This window comes from Erinaceus europaeus, chromosome 13 (genome assembly GCF_950295315.1).
Source record: "Erinaceus europaeus chromosome 13, mEriEur2.1, whole genome shotgun sequence".
Taxonomy (NCBI): Eukaryota; Metazoa; Chordata; class Mammalia; order Eulipotyphla; family Erinaceidae; genus Erinaceus; species Erinaceus europaeus.
Window position 1 is genome coordinate 63,491,909 of NC_080174.1, and position 13,331 is coordinate 63,505,239.

General features: G+C 41.3%; 1 protein-coding gene across 1 annotated transcript; it reads right to left on the bottom strand.

Moving 5' to 3' along the window:
- Positions 1 to 5,828: 5,828 nt before the first annotated feature.
- On the bottom strand, positions 5,829 to 6,776 carry LOC103116261 (olfactory receptor 2A12-like). The gene has a single exon (XM_007526119.2). The coding sequence runs from the start codon at positions 6,774 to 6,776 to the stop codon at positions 5,829 to 5,831; it is 948 nt and encodes a 315-aa protein (XP_007526181.1).
- Between the last annotated feature and the right edge of the window lie 6,555 nt (positions 6,777 to 13,331).

Consider the following 13,331-nt stretch of genomic DNA (forward strand, 5'->3'; position numbering starts at 1 on the left):
ACTGGCTAGCTCCTCATGGGGTGCGAGTGCTTCCACACTACGATCATCATCTCTGGCATTATGCTATTCCACTGCAGAATACTGTGCCCCAGTACGGTTCCGTAGCCCCCATGTCCACTTGGTCGATTCCAAATTATATTCCTCCATGAGGATAATTTCTGGAACCATCCGTTCCACCCCGGTTCCATGGCTGCCAGTTCTTAGCAACATCGCCCCGCCAGATATTCGTCGGGATGCGGCATCATCTAAGTTCATTTCCCATGTCTACGCTCGTCCGGACCTGCCAATATACGTGGATATCTTCACCCACCCTCTTCACCCACCCTGTTCAACGCTTGACGTCTCATCATCCAATCTGGTCTCCTATACCTACACTGATCTTCTCTGTTCCAGACTCTTGGAAACAGAGTTGGCAGTCAGCTGAGGTAAAGAACAAACACCTCATCACAGACCCCTGCAAGTGTCAACCCGGCTTTGACCTAGCACATTATGATTGGGCCCTCCTCAATCACTATCGAACAGGCCATGGCAGGTGCGCCACTATGCTCCATCGCTAGGGAGCCAGAGACGACCCGAACTGCCCCTGCGGCTACAGACAGACTATGACCCACATAGTCAACGACTGCCACCTCTCCAGATTCAAAGGAGGTCTCAAAACTTTACATCAGGCACAACAACAATAATAACTACAACAATAAAACAACAAGGGCAACAAAAGGGAATAAATAAATAAAATTTAAAAAAACTTTACATCAGGCTCAACCTGATGCTGTTGACTGGCTACGGAAGAAGGGCAAACGCTAGAAGAAGAAGAAGGAACCCTACCGAGGGACATAGTGACACAACCAAGAAGAGATCTTGGAAGTTTGGAGTATGTTTCCCAGGAAAGCAAGAATGAGATTAGCATAACACTTGGAACCGTAGCCCTAGTAACCAGTATAAGGGAAGCAGAGCCCTGTAACTCATACACTGAGAACTAGAGGGAAGTAGACACAGGAAAGCCAAGGAAAATAGAGTCTAAGAATCAGTTTTTTATTTTAATTTTTTTATTGCCACCAGGGTTATCTTGGGCTCAGTGCTTCCTCTACTTCACCACTCATGAAGCTTCTCCTCTGCAGGGAAAAGCAAAAGCTCAAACCTGGGTTCTTCCTCATAGCAATGCATGTGCTTAACCAGCCCAATTGAAGACTCAGTTTCTCTGGGATCAAATTTAGTAAAACTATCTGATAGGTCCAATACATAGATGAAGAAATTCAGACACCATCCATACAGGCAAGGAAATTTAGACATCACCCTGAGGTTGGAGTCCCCAGTAAATGCCATCTTGGTAACATCCTCCCACCTTGTTGATGGGCCCCATTTTGGAATCTACTTTCTATACATTAATTCCTGATAGAAAATATCTGATGATCACTCTACCCAACAGATGAAACTGGGATACAGCAATTAAGAGCTTACATCACTGGCAGACAAGCAGATGTAGCTCCTGCCAGTCACCACCTATCTCTTAGTAAGTAAGTGATGCCACATCAAGCATTAAACCCTCTGTAGACCTCCTATAGCACAACCAAACTAGCAAGTGGGCCCGTCACCTAATTCCCTAGCCTGTTGCCCCATGGTCAGACTCTATACCCTGTGCCCACTACCTCTTCACCAACCCCAGATGACTCCCACAGCTACCTTCACACCCACTTGTCTCATGTAGTCCTGCCATGCAGCACACCTGCACTAGTGAACTTATTGCAAAGTTAAATATCACAACTCTAGCAGATATGTCTACTTGGTGTTGGTTTGCTTCTAATTCTGCTTCTAAAAACCTCTTCTGTTTCATTTGGTTTAATCCCCCCTGCTTAACACTATTCTATTTACATAACTAAGCACCAGCATGCCTGCATGGCATTGGTTTAATCCCCACTGGTTCATGATGTCTTTTTGCTCTGCCCCCTCTTGTAGTACACTCTGATTTGCACCAGTCACTTTTCACTCCACCCTCTCTGTGTCACATCTTGTTTCCGCCCTACTTGGCAATTATATATAGGATTGTGTTTTTATTTTATTTTAGTTTTTAGTTTAGTTTAGCTTAGTTTGGCCATAGATTGCGCTGCGTTCTGCATGAATAAAGAGATACTGCGTACTACCCAGCCATGAGTCCTGGGTTGTCTGTCTCCGCTCGCGAAGCTAGTCCAACAACTTGGCACAGTTGGCTGCTACCAGCTCTGTGAACTGCTGCTGACCCATTGAACCCCAATGTCACAAGAAATTTAGACAACTTGGCACAGTTTTCACAGCAATTGCAGCAACCACATGCCAAGACCAGAGTTACAGTTTTATCCACTGATCTACCTTAGACCTGAATGAAGGGCAAACTCACTATTATACACCACTGACTAACATTTGACAACTTTACCCACAGTGCTATCCCAGTATAATAGGAAAGCAGGTGCTACAACAAAGGGTACATATTTCTAGCTACTATCTCTGGAAGCCAGGAGTCATAGTGTTACTGAATTCCACATGGCATCACATGAATAAGATTTAGCTTTCCCTACCAGATAGGTAGTAGTGTTGCCTAAAATATAGAAATACAAAGGATGAGGCAAAGTGGGAAAATAGAAGAATATGGACCCAGATGAAAAAAAAAATCTAGAAAATGATCTTAAGGAAACAGAGATGATCAGATTACCAGAGGGATATTTCAAAATATTGGTTTTAAAAATGCTTACTAGGGCTGGGTGGTGGTGCACCTTGTTAAGCACACTAATTAAAAATGGTGATATTTCTCCCAGTCCTGAAACCTCTAGGGTGAGGCTCACTTTCCTGCATGCTTCTCCCAATTCATACCAACTGATACTCTAACTGCTGACTCCAACCCAATCAATGCAACCAGTACCACCTTGGCATGTTTCACTTCAGACTATATCAAAGGACATCAGGCATGGAATGTCAACCCACCAGCTTTACTACTCTGGTGAGACCTTTCCTATCTCATAGGATTCCTAGTCAGGGAGTCCTGGTGTTCCCACACAGAAACGATGGGCCTAGGCCTCTAACAGATCCTTTTCACTATTGTCACTGGTCATCTCCATGGAACAATATAATGGACCCCTCTGTGGGCTCCTATAGGACCTGGCCCTCAGTGTGGATCAACAAAGGTGGGGAGTGTTCCATTCTCCGAAGGGAGACTGGATAGCATAGCATACTCTGTATAAAACCTGAGGATGATGGGTCCTGAAATTGGCGCAGCCAGGAATGTTCCTAGCCATGACCATGGAATCTCAGACCTACAGGGATGCAGAGATTGCACAGGCTTCTGTGCTGACCCCAGCTCAAATCAATGGGGTTCACAGTTAACAATATTTAGATACTTTTCCAATATTTGGGAGCTACTCTCTTCCCTGATCCAGCTTTCTGGTCCTTTTCCCAAAAATGACATCACCACCACCCCCAGACAATAACTTAGATCAACTGCATATTAGATATCAAGCACAGGCAAAAAAACTAGTAGGGTCATGGGCCCCTAGGAATATACCGAAAATAAACCTACTAGCTTTTTCCAAAATGGAGACCCCAAATCTTCATCTGCAATATTCTAGCCTTTAGGATCATGATATGCAGAATGTAAATTGACCCAACCTCTGTGGAGAGCAGTCTGGAGAACTCTCACAAGGCTAAACATGGACCCTCCATATGACCCAGTAATTCTCCTTGGGATATACCCCAAGAACTCCAAAATGCCCAACCAAAAAGATATGTGTATACCTATGTTCACAGCAGCACAACTCATAATAGCTAAAGTCTGGAAGTGACCCAGGTGCCCAAAAACAGATGAATGGCTGAGAAAGCTATGGTATATATACTCAACGGAATACTATGCAGCTATTAAGAACAATGAACCCACCTTCTCTGACCCATCTTGGATGGAGCTAGAAGGAATTATGTTAAGTGACCTAAGTTAGAAAGACAAAGACAAGTATGGGATGATCCCACTCATAAAAAAAAGTTGAGAAAGAAGAACAGAAAGGGAAACTCAAAGCAGGATTTGACTGAGTTTGGAGTAAGGCAACAAAGTACAAATCTCTGGGTTGAAGGTAAGGGTAGATGTTCAGCTTCACCTGGGGGGCAGGAGGGAGGATGGGATGGGACAGAGTCTTTTGGTGGTGGGAATGGTGTTTATGTACACTGCTATTAACTTGTAGTCATATAAATCACTATTTAATTAATATGAAAGGGGAAATTGATTGAATATCTCAAAACTTTTTAATGCACAGATCATAGACTGAGTCTTTGAAATGTTGACTCTCTTAAAAGCTTAGACCAGGGAGAACAGAAGCAACTGGTGGCATTACTCTATAAGACACAGCTATATACAAATAATGTCAAAGGACTTCTGTCTTTTTCCCCACTAGGCTGGATCATATGTCTTGCATAGACCATAAGGAGGTGAGTAAAAGATGACCTCACCAGTGTATGCTGGAACCTCACCTTTCCAGAGTCCTAGCACACTAGAGAAAGTTAGAAACAGTTTGAACATATGGATCAACCTGCCATTGCCTAAAAGCAGCAGAGAAACAACTGCAGAAGCCAGAACTCCTATCTTCTGCATCCCCAAAACAACTTTGATCCATACTTCCAGTGTGTGGGGGGAGTGATAGGAAGAATATAACAGAGCTCTGACTTCCAAATCCATCAGGTCCTGGAGAGAGGATGAAAACAAGAGATATATTAGGATGTAGTAGTAGGGTTATATGTGACTTGGAAGGGAAGAGAGAATTGGAGCTGGAAGAATAAAAAGGGGGAAATTACATACAAATGTAGACATACAGTTGCAGAGATGACAACCCATATCTGCAACTTTTGGGGAACTGTGGTGGTTTGCAGTGGAGGGACTTGGGATTCAGAATTCTAGTATGGAAATGGTATGGAATTATGGGAATGGTATGGAATTATGACCCTATTGACATGTAATTTTGTAAATCAATATTGAATTGCTAATATTTTTTTAAAAAGAAGGTAAGATATGCGTGTAACATCTGAGCAATGTTTGTTTTTAGAGCTACAGTATAATTTGTTATTTATTAATTATTGGTATAAGAATGAAATGTTCCATAAATACCAGATGGTTTCATTCCTATATGCAATATAGATAATTGAAACTTCTGAACTTGAAAGAAAAAAAAGTAGTCAACCTATTTCCAAGACCTTGAGAAAAATATAGTGGTTATTGCTGGGGAAGGAAGGGGACACAGAACTTTGGTGGGAATGGTGTGGAAGTATACCCCTATTATCTTACAATCTTGTAAATCACTAATAAAAATGAAAAAAAAGGATGGTAGCGCAGTGAGTTAAGTGCACGTTGGTGCAAAGCGCAAGGACCCGCATAAGGATCCAGGTTAGAGCCCCGGCTCCCCACCTGCAGGGGAGTCGCTTCACAGGTGTGAAGCAGGTCTGCAGGTGTCTTTCTCTCCCCCTTTCTGTCTTCCCCTCCCCTCTCCATTTCTCTTTGTCCTATCTAACAACGACAGCATTGATAACAACAAAAATAGTATCTACAACAACAATAAAAAACAAGGACAACAAAAGGGAAAATAAATAAATATAAAAAATTTAAAAAAGAACATTGTGTTGAAAACCACTGATATTATGGAGATGTTTATCAAAGAACCACAATGTTACAAACTAATCAAGATAGTTATCTTGCTTTCAAGTTCCATATTATTCCCCATGCTCTATCATGATTAAAATGCACAATAAAAGTGGTAAGTATTATTATAGTTGCAGTTAATCCCTTAGCATTGGGCATTCCACTCCAGACTATCCTCACTTCCAGTTCACATATTCTTACTATCCCATCTCATTACTTTGAGAAAAGCTCCCTTAATGTCCTTGTTCCTCAAACTGTACACCACAGGATTGAGCAGAGCAGTAAACACATTGTAAAAGAGTGAGATCTGCTTGTCTTGTTCTGGGGAGTAGCTGGAGTTGGGCCTCATATAGATGTAGGTAGCTGGAGCATAAAAGAATGTGACCACAGTCAGGTGGGAAGCACAGGTGGAGAAAGCCTTGCAGCGACCCCTGGTAGACTTGATCTTGAGAACAGCCAATGTAATATGGATGTAGGAGGCCAAGATGAGGGAGAGTGGGGCAACAACCATGAAGACACTGATGACCAGGTCCACCAGTTCAATGGAGTGGGTGTCCATGCAAGCCAAGCTCCGTACTGAGGGGCCTTCACAGAAGTAGTGGTTGACTATGTTGGGCCCACAGTATGGCAGCTTCATGGTGAAGAAGGTATGGATCAGAGAAAAGAAGAAACCACAAGTCCAGGTTCCTACCGTCAGCTGTGTGCATAAGTCCCAGCTAAGGATGACCATGTAACGCAGTGGGTGGCAAATGGCCACATATCGATCATAAGCCATGACTACAAAGAAGATACACTCGGTCAGACCAAAAGCACCAAACACATACATCTGTACCCAACACCCAGCAAAGGAGATGGTTTGAGAGTGAACAAGGAGATGCACCAACATCTGGGGCATGGTGGTAGACACATAGCCCATATCCAGCAGGGAGAGGATACAGAGGAAGAAGTACATGGGGGTGTGGAGATGTGAGTCCAGGCAGATCAAGGTGACTATAAGCCCATTGCCCAGGACTGAGCTCAGGTAGAGAAGGAGGAAGGCAATGAAAAGGATCCTGTTGGTTGTGGGGTCACTGGAGAAGCCAAGCAGGATGAACTCAGAAACACAGCTTTGATTCTGTCCTGGAGGCTCCCACATGGTGATTCTGTAGGGAAACTACAGACATTAAATGTCTTTTAAAGCATGATAGGCTACCAAGAATGTCAACCCTAGAAGCCTGATCCTCTCATTCTCTCTCTAGAACTCATCTGCTGTGCAATCTTGAACAACTTTTTTAATATCTCTGAGATCAAATATTAAAGTTATAAAAGTCTACTATCTTTATTGACTCTAGGGCTGAGAGGTAGCTCACCCCTGTACCCAAGCAGATTTGAACACTGACACTACATAGGAGGAGCTACAGCAATGGAGGAAGCTCCTGTGCTGTGAAGTCTCTCCCCCACTACCTCTCTGCATATCCCTGTCTATTTGAATGATAACAAGGCCCAGAGGAGGCTCTAGCTCCATAAAAGGAAAGAAGAAATAAGAGACAAGGAGAAAATAAGAGATAAAACAGAGGAAATTAAATTTATAGTTAACATTTTCCCCCTAGAATGAAAATTTCAGGTTCTGATAGCTTAATTGGTGAGTTCCTCCAATAGGGCCAATCATACCAAACTCTTCAAAAACATGAGAAGGAGGAAATTTTGTGGCCAGGTGGTGGTGTACCTGGTTAAGCACACACATTACAGTGCACAAGCACCCAGGTTCAAACCCCTGATCCCCACCTGCAGGGGGAAAGTTCATGAGTGGTGAAGCAGTGCTGCAGGTGTCTCTCTGTTTCTTTCCCTTTCTATCTCCTCCTCTGCTCTCAATTTCTCTCTGTCTCTATCCAGTAAGAAATAACATTATTTTAAAAGGAGAATTTTTCAAAAATAATTTATGAAGTCAGCATAATCTTAATACTAAAAATAAAATAACAGCAATATTTTAAGCTAATGTTTGGATGTTGAACTCGTTGTTTTGTGCTTCACCCTCTGGAGGACTTTTAGCTGGACTCTTGTCCTGGTTCGAGTCTCCAATATTTTTTCTTGTTGTTTTAACCATTTTATATATTATGTTATGAGTTCCCTTTATCAGTACTTTTCAAATTATTGATCACTATTGCCTGGATTGACTTGTGTCTAAGTAATTTAATTAAAGGTTTTACCGTGGTGGAAGTTAACAGTTTTTTCAATCCCTGAGTTGGAGCTCAGTGGTGTAAAAGCCTCTTTTTTTTTCTTTTTTCTTCCCTATAGGCTATGGGAGCCTCAGGGCTTTTAAACTATCAATAGGCTTCTTATCTTAATCACTGACTCCTGACCAAGAGATAAAGCAGGGTGTGGCAGAGATAATCCAGTGGTTATGCAAAGAGGCTTTCACAGCCCCTCAGCTATGCCACCGAGGTATAGGTCTTCTCCTGAGTTTCCCGGTTAGATCTCTGTCCCCTGGTGTCCCTCCCTGTTGCTGCTCCAGATTCTGAGGGTAGTAGCAATGGAGACTCAGAGTTGCACTTGGTGAGTCTCTGGGGAGTCCTTTCCTCCCTTCAGCTGTCCCCTTGTTGTGGAGCAGACTGGAGGTGGTGTCTCCACTGATAAACTGTTGAACTGTTAGCAGTCACTTAATCTCTCCTTAGGCCCCTCTCTCCTCTCTGTCACCAGCCATGCATGTTTGTACTCACGGGTGATTTACTGGGTTCCTGTGGTCATTCTAGTCCTGTCTTGTTTTGGTCCGGGTGGTCTCCTTTGGTATTCCTAGTTGATCCGGGAGAGGAGAGGAGAGGAGAGGAGAGGAGAGGAGAGGAGAGGAGAGGAGAGGAGAGGAGAGGAGAGGAGAGGAGAGGAGAGGAGAGAGAGCGATCTGCTGCTCGTGGCTCTGCCTCCGGAAGTCGAATCCAGCAATATTTTAAGAATGAAAATTTATGAACTAAGATCTCTTAAACAAATTATTGCAGACATTTTAAACAAAACATTAGTAAATTGATCTCGGTGGTATATAAAGGGTAATCAAATAGGGCTTGATTTAGAACTTGATAAGCTAACCATACAATTAACTACATTAACTGAAGTATGAAGGAAATGTATAAAATTAGTTCAGTAGACATAGAGAAAGCATAGATGAAAATCAACTATCAGGGCTGGATGTGTTGCACCTAGTTGAATGCACACATTACAGTGTGCAAGGATCCAGACTCAAGTCCTTGGTTTCTATATACAAGGGGAGAAGCTTCATGAGTGGTGAAACAGTGCAGCAAGTACCTCTCCTTCCCTTCCCTCCATCTTTCTCTCTCTCCCTGTCTCCCTCCCACTTCCCTCTCAATCTATACCTGTCTCTATGCAAAATAATTTTGTTTTTGCCTCCAGGATTACCTCTGGGGCTCGGTGCCTGCACTACAAATCCACTGCTCCAGGAGGCTATTTTTTCCCTTTTGTTGCCCTTGTTGTTTATCATTGTTATTATTATCATTGTTGTTATTGCTATCATTGTTGTTAGATAGGACAGAGAGAAATCGAGAGAGGACAGGAATACAGAGGGGGGAGAGGGAGATAGACACCTGCAAACCTGCTTCACTGCCTGTGAAGTGACCCCCCCTGCAGTTGGGGAGCCAGAGGCTTGAACCAGGATCCTTACGCCAATCCTTGTGCTTTGCACCATGTGCGCTTAACCTGCTCTGCTACTGCCCAGATCCCCCAAAATAAATTTTTAAAAAAGAAAATCAACTAATAAGATTAGAAATGTAAGGTAGGGGATTAGTATTATGGTTATGCAAAGAGTCTCATGTCTGAGGCTCCAAAGTGCCAGGCTCAATCCCAAACACCTCTATAACCAAAGCTGAGTAGTGTTCTGGTAAACACAGAGATACAGAGAGATAGAGATAGAGATCTGAAGTGTATCCTATAGTCAATTAGAACCTTAAATGAGAAACGTTAATGGAAGTCTTCAAAATGTCAGAGATTATCTCTAGTAAAATAAGAAACAACTTATAGAAAATGTTATAGTGGATGACAATGACCTAGCAAATGAAGATAAACTTATTCTTTTGACATTGTAAATTAACAACAACAACAACCAAAAAAAGCTCATTTCTATTAACCATTATACCTGTGGGCTTAGCCAGTGAAAGAAAGAAAAAGCCAAAGTACTGAAAGAAGGAGACAAAACTGCCATTAAGTGGACTATATAACTAGGTAATATATAACCAGAAAAAATAAATCTAAGAACCCACAAAGAAACTGAAATTAAAAAACAAATACACAAAATGTCAAATGTATTTCTCTATACCATCAAATATAAAAAATACTTATGATGATAATATTTAAAAAATTAAATATCTAGGGGTTGGGTGGTGGCGCACCTGGTTGAGTACACATGTTACAATGTACAAGGACCTGGGTTCGAGTACCTGGTGCCCACCTGCAGGTTATGCTTTGTAAGTGGTGAAGCAGTGTTGCAGGTCTCTCTTGGTCTCTCTCCCTCTCTATCACCCTCTCCTTTCTCAATTTCTATCTATCTCTACCAAACAAATAAATAAAGATAATAAAAAAAATTTTAAATTAAATGTTTAGTAAGTTTAATAAAATGGTTTTAAGACCTTAGAGAAATTGAGATGATCTAAGTAAGTGGGAGACTATGTCATATTTATATACTAGATGATTGAATTCAATAAAGACACAAAATTGGTGTATAAATTCAGTATAATCCGAATTTTAAAAAAGTCAATGCTATTCTTTCTACAGAAATTGACAACCTGCTTATAAGCATTATAAGGAAATTCTGAAAAACCTTGAAGTGATAAAAAGACAAAATAGTGACTTATCAACAATTAAGGCATAGTATGTAGTTTAAATAAATAAATAATTGTATATTTGGCTAAAAATTAAACATAATAGTGGTAGCAGAGAATAAAATCCTGAATAGGCATGTGATCAACTAATTTATGACAAAGTTGATCCTACAAAAAATGGAAAAATGATGTTTTTTTCAGTATACTCTGCCAAATCATGAATATTGTTGCAGGAAAAGTATTTTTTAACAGGCTTATTTATTTATTTATTTTCCCTTTTGTTGCCCTTGTTTTTTTATTGTTGTTGTAGTTATTATTATTGTTGTTATTGATGCTGTCATTGTTAGATAGGGCAGAGAGAAATGGGGAGAGGGAAAGATAGAGAGGGAGAGAGAAAGATAGACACCTGCAGACCTGCTTCACTGCCTGTGAAGCAATTCCCCTGCAGGTGGGGAGCCTGAGGCGGGGGGGGGGGGGGGCTTGAACCAGGATCCTTAAGCTGGTTCTTATGCTTCACACCACATGTGCTTAACCCACTGGGCTACTGCTGGACTCCCTAGGAAAAGTATTTTTTAACCATATTTTATCAAATTTATCCCAGATATTTTAATGTTTTTTTTTCATTTTAAATGAAAAATAAGACAAAATAATTTAATCAAACAGAAAAATTATTTATGTAGCCTTGGAATATGTGACAAGATAATGAGACACAAAAATGCTGATCATATAGAGAAACATGATAGATCAGATTAAAGTGAAGAATTTAAAAGATTTCAATCCAGATTAAACAAAGAACTCACACAAATTACAAGAAACAAAGTTTACCCAATAGTGTGAAATGAGTCAAAGATTTTAAAATAATGTCACAAGTGAGACTATCTCTATAACATTAATCAATAAAAGGGACTTACCATCGTTAATCAACCAAGAATTGCACTTTAAGACAATAGCACAACACCATTACACACCTACTAGATTGACTAAAATGAAAAGTGAAGACATATTTGTGCTGTTATCTGAATGGAAATAGATACATGGGATCTGAGAGAGAGTAAAGCAGCATGCATATAAGAGATAGTTAGGTCTTCACTTCAAAGGAATATGAATAGAATAATTCTCTAGTACAAAATTGTCATAATCAAGGGATCAGGTGGTGACGCACCTGGTTTAGCTAAGTTACAAAAATTGTTAAAATCTATAGATGCTTGTGTCCCCTAGTTCCCTAGTTCCACATTCTTTTTTTTTTTTTTTTGGCCTCCAGGGTTATTGCTGGGGCTTGGTGCCTGCTCTATGAATCCACTACTCCTGGAGGCCATTTTTCTCATTTTGTTGCCCTTGTTGTTGTTGAATTAGACAGAGAGAAATCAAGAGAGGCAGGGAAGACAGAGAGGGGGAGAGAAAGATAGACACCAGCAAACTTTCTTCACAACTTGTGAAGCGACCACCCTGCAGGTGGGGAGCTAGGGGCTGGAACAAGGATCCTTATGCCAGTTCTTGCACTTTGTGTGCTTAACCCACTGTGATACCACCCACCCCCCTCTTTAAAATTTTTTATTTATAAAATGGAAATATTGATAGGACTATAGGATAAGAGGGGTACATTTCCACACAATGCCCACCCCTAGAGCTCATATCCAATTCCCTCCCTTGATAGCCTCCCCATTCTTTATCCCTACTTCCTTGAAGTGCTTACTAATCTGCCTATAAAGATTCTCTTCTTTTCCTTGTTTAGACAACAAAAAGACTGGGACCTCTTAAGGCCAGCCCAAGGATGAAGAGGACAGTTTTGTGGCAGGTATAAAGGACTGGAAAATATTTGAGGTTTGAGCTGCCTCTAAGGTGGTTCTGTCAACTGGAAAATGCCTTATTTCAACTCCTTATCTTTTGTCTTAACAGTTAATTTTAATTGGATGCTATCAAGAATAAGGTAGTAAAGGTTATAGTAAGTGTATTGGAATATGCAAATTAAGAAATACTCACCAAGAGAAAAAAGAAGGGTGTACAGTAAAAAGGAGTCAGTCATCTGCCCCAAAGGTGAGACAGAGGGAGGCATGCCTGTAAAGAGTGAGAGCCAACTTCCTCCCTGCTAGGTAGGAATGCATTGGTTATATACCCTTCTAATGAAACTGGGTTTTGTTCTAGCCACCCTGGTGTCAGGGGCAGATTTCTTTTTTTTTTTTCCCTCCAGGGTTATTGCTGGGCTCAGTGCCTGCACCATGAATCCACCGCTCCTGGAGGCCATTTTTTCCCCCTTTTTGTTGCCCTTGTTGTTGTAGCCTCGTTGTGGTTATTATCATTGCCATTGTTGATGTTGTTTATTGTTGGAGAGGACAGAGAGAAATGGAGAGAGGAGGGGAAAACAGAGAGAGGGAGAGAAAGATAGACACCTGCAGACCTGCTTCATGCCTGTGAAGCGACTCCCCTGCAGGTGGGGAGCCGGGGCTCGAACCGGGATCCCCACGCCAGTCCCTGTGCTTTGCGCCACATGTACTTAACCCACTGCGCCACCGCCCAACCCCCAGGGGTAGATTTCTGTCCTATTCAATGCCTCATATTCAGTTGTCAGGAACTGAAGCCTTTTCTTTTTCATATTCAGAGTAACTAGAAGATGGTTGCTAGTTTTTTCATTTGTAAATGTCTTAAAACTGGTAGTATTCACTGGTTTGTCTCTGAACTGTAGCTATTCTGTCAGCCTTACAAAAGCCTTATTTATAATTTTATGCCACAAAAAAAAAACTTACTGCTGGCAAGATCCATTAATTTTGCTGAGGAAAGTATTTTGTCTAATCCTGTGAGAAGATATGTGGTGTTATTTTTTTTTAATGAAACCACATTACTTCACACTTTAATTTCTGTGTATCCCCATGTACCTATGTAGCATGTTATTTTCA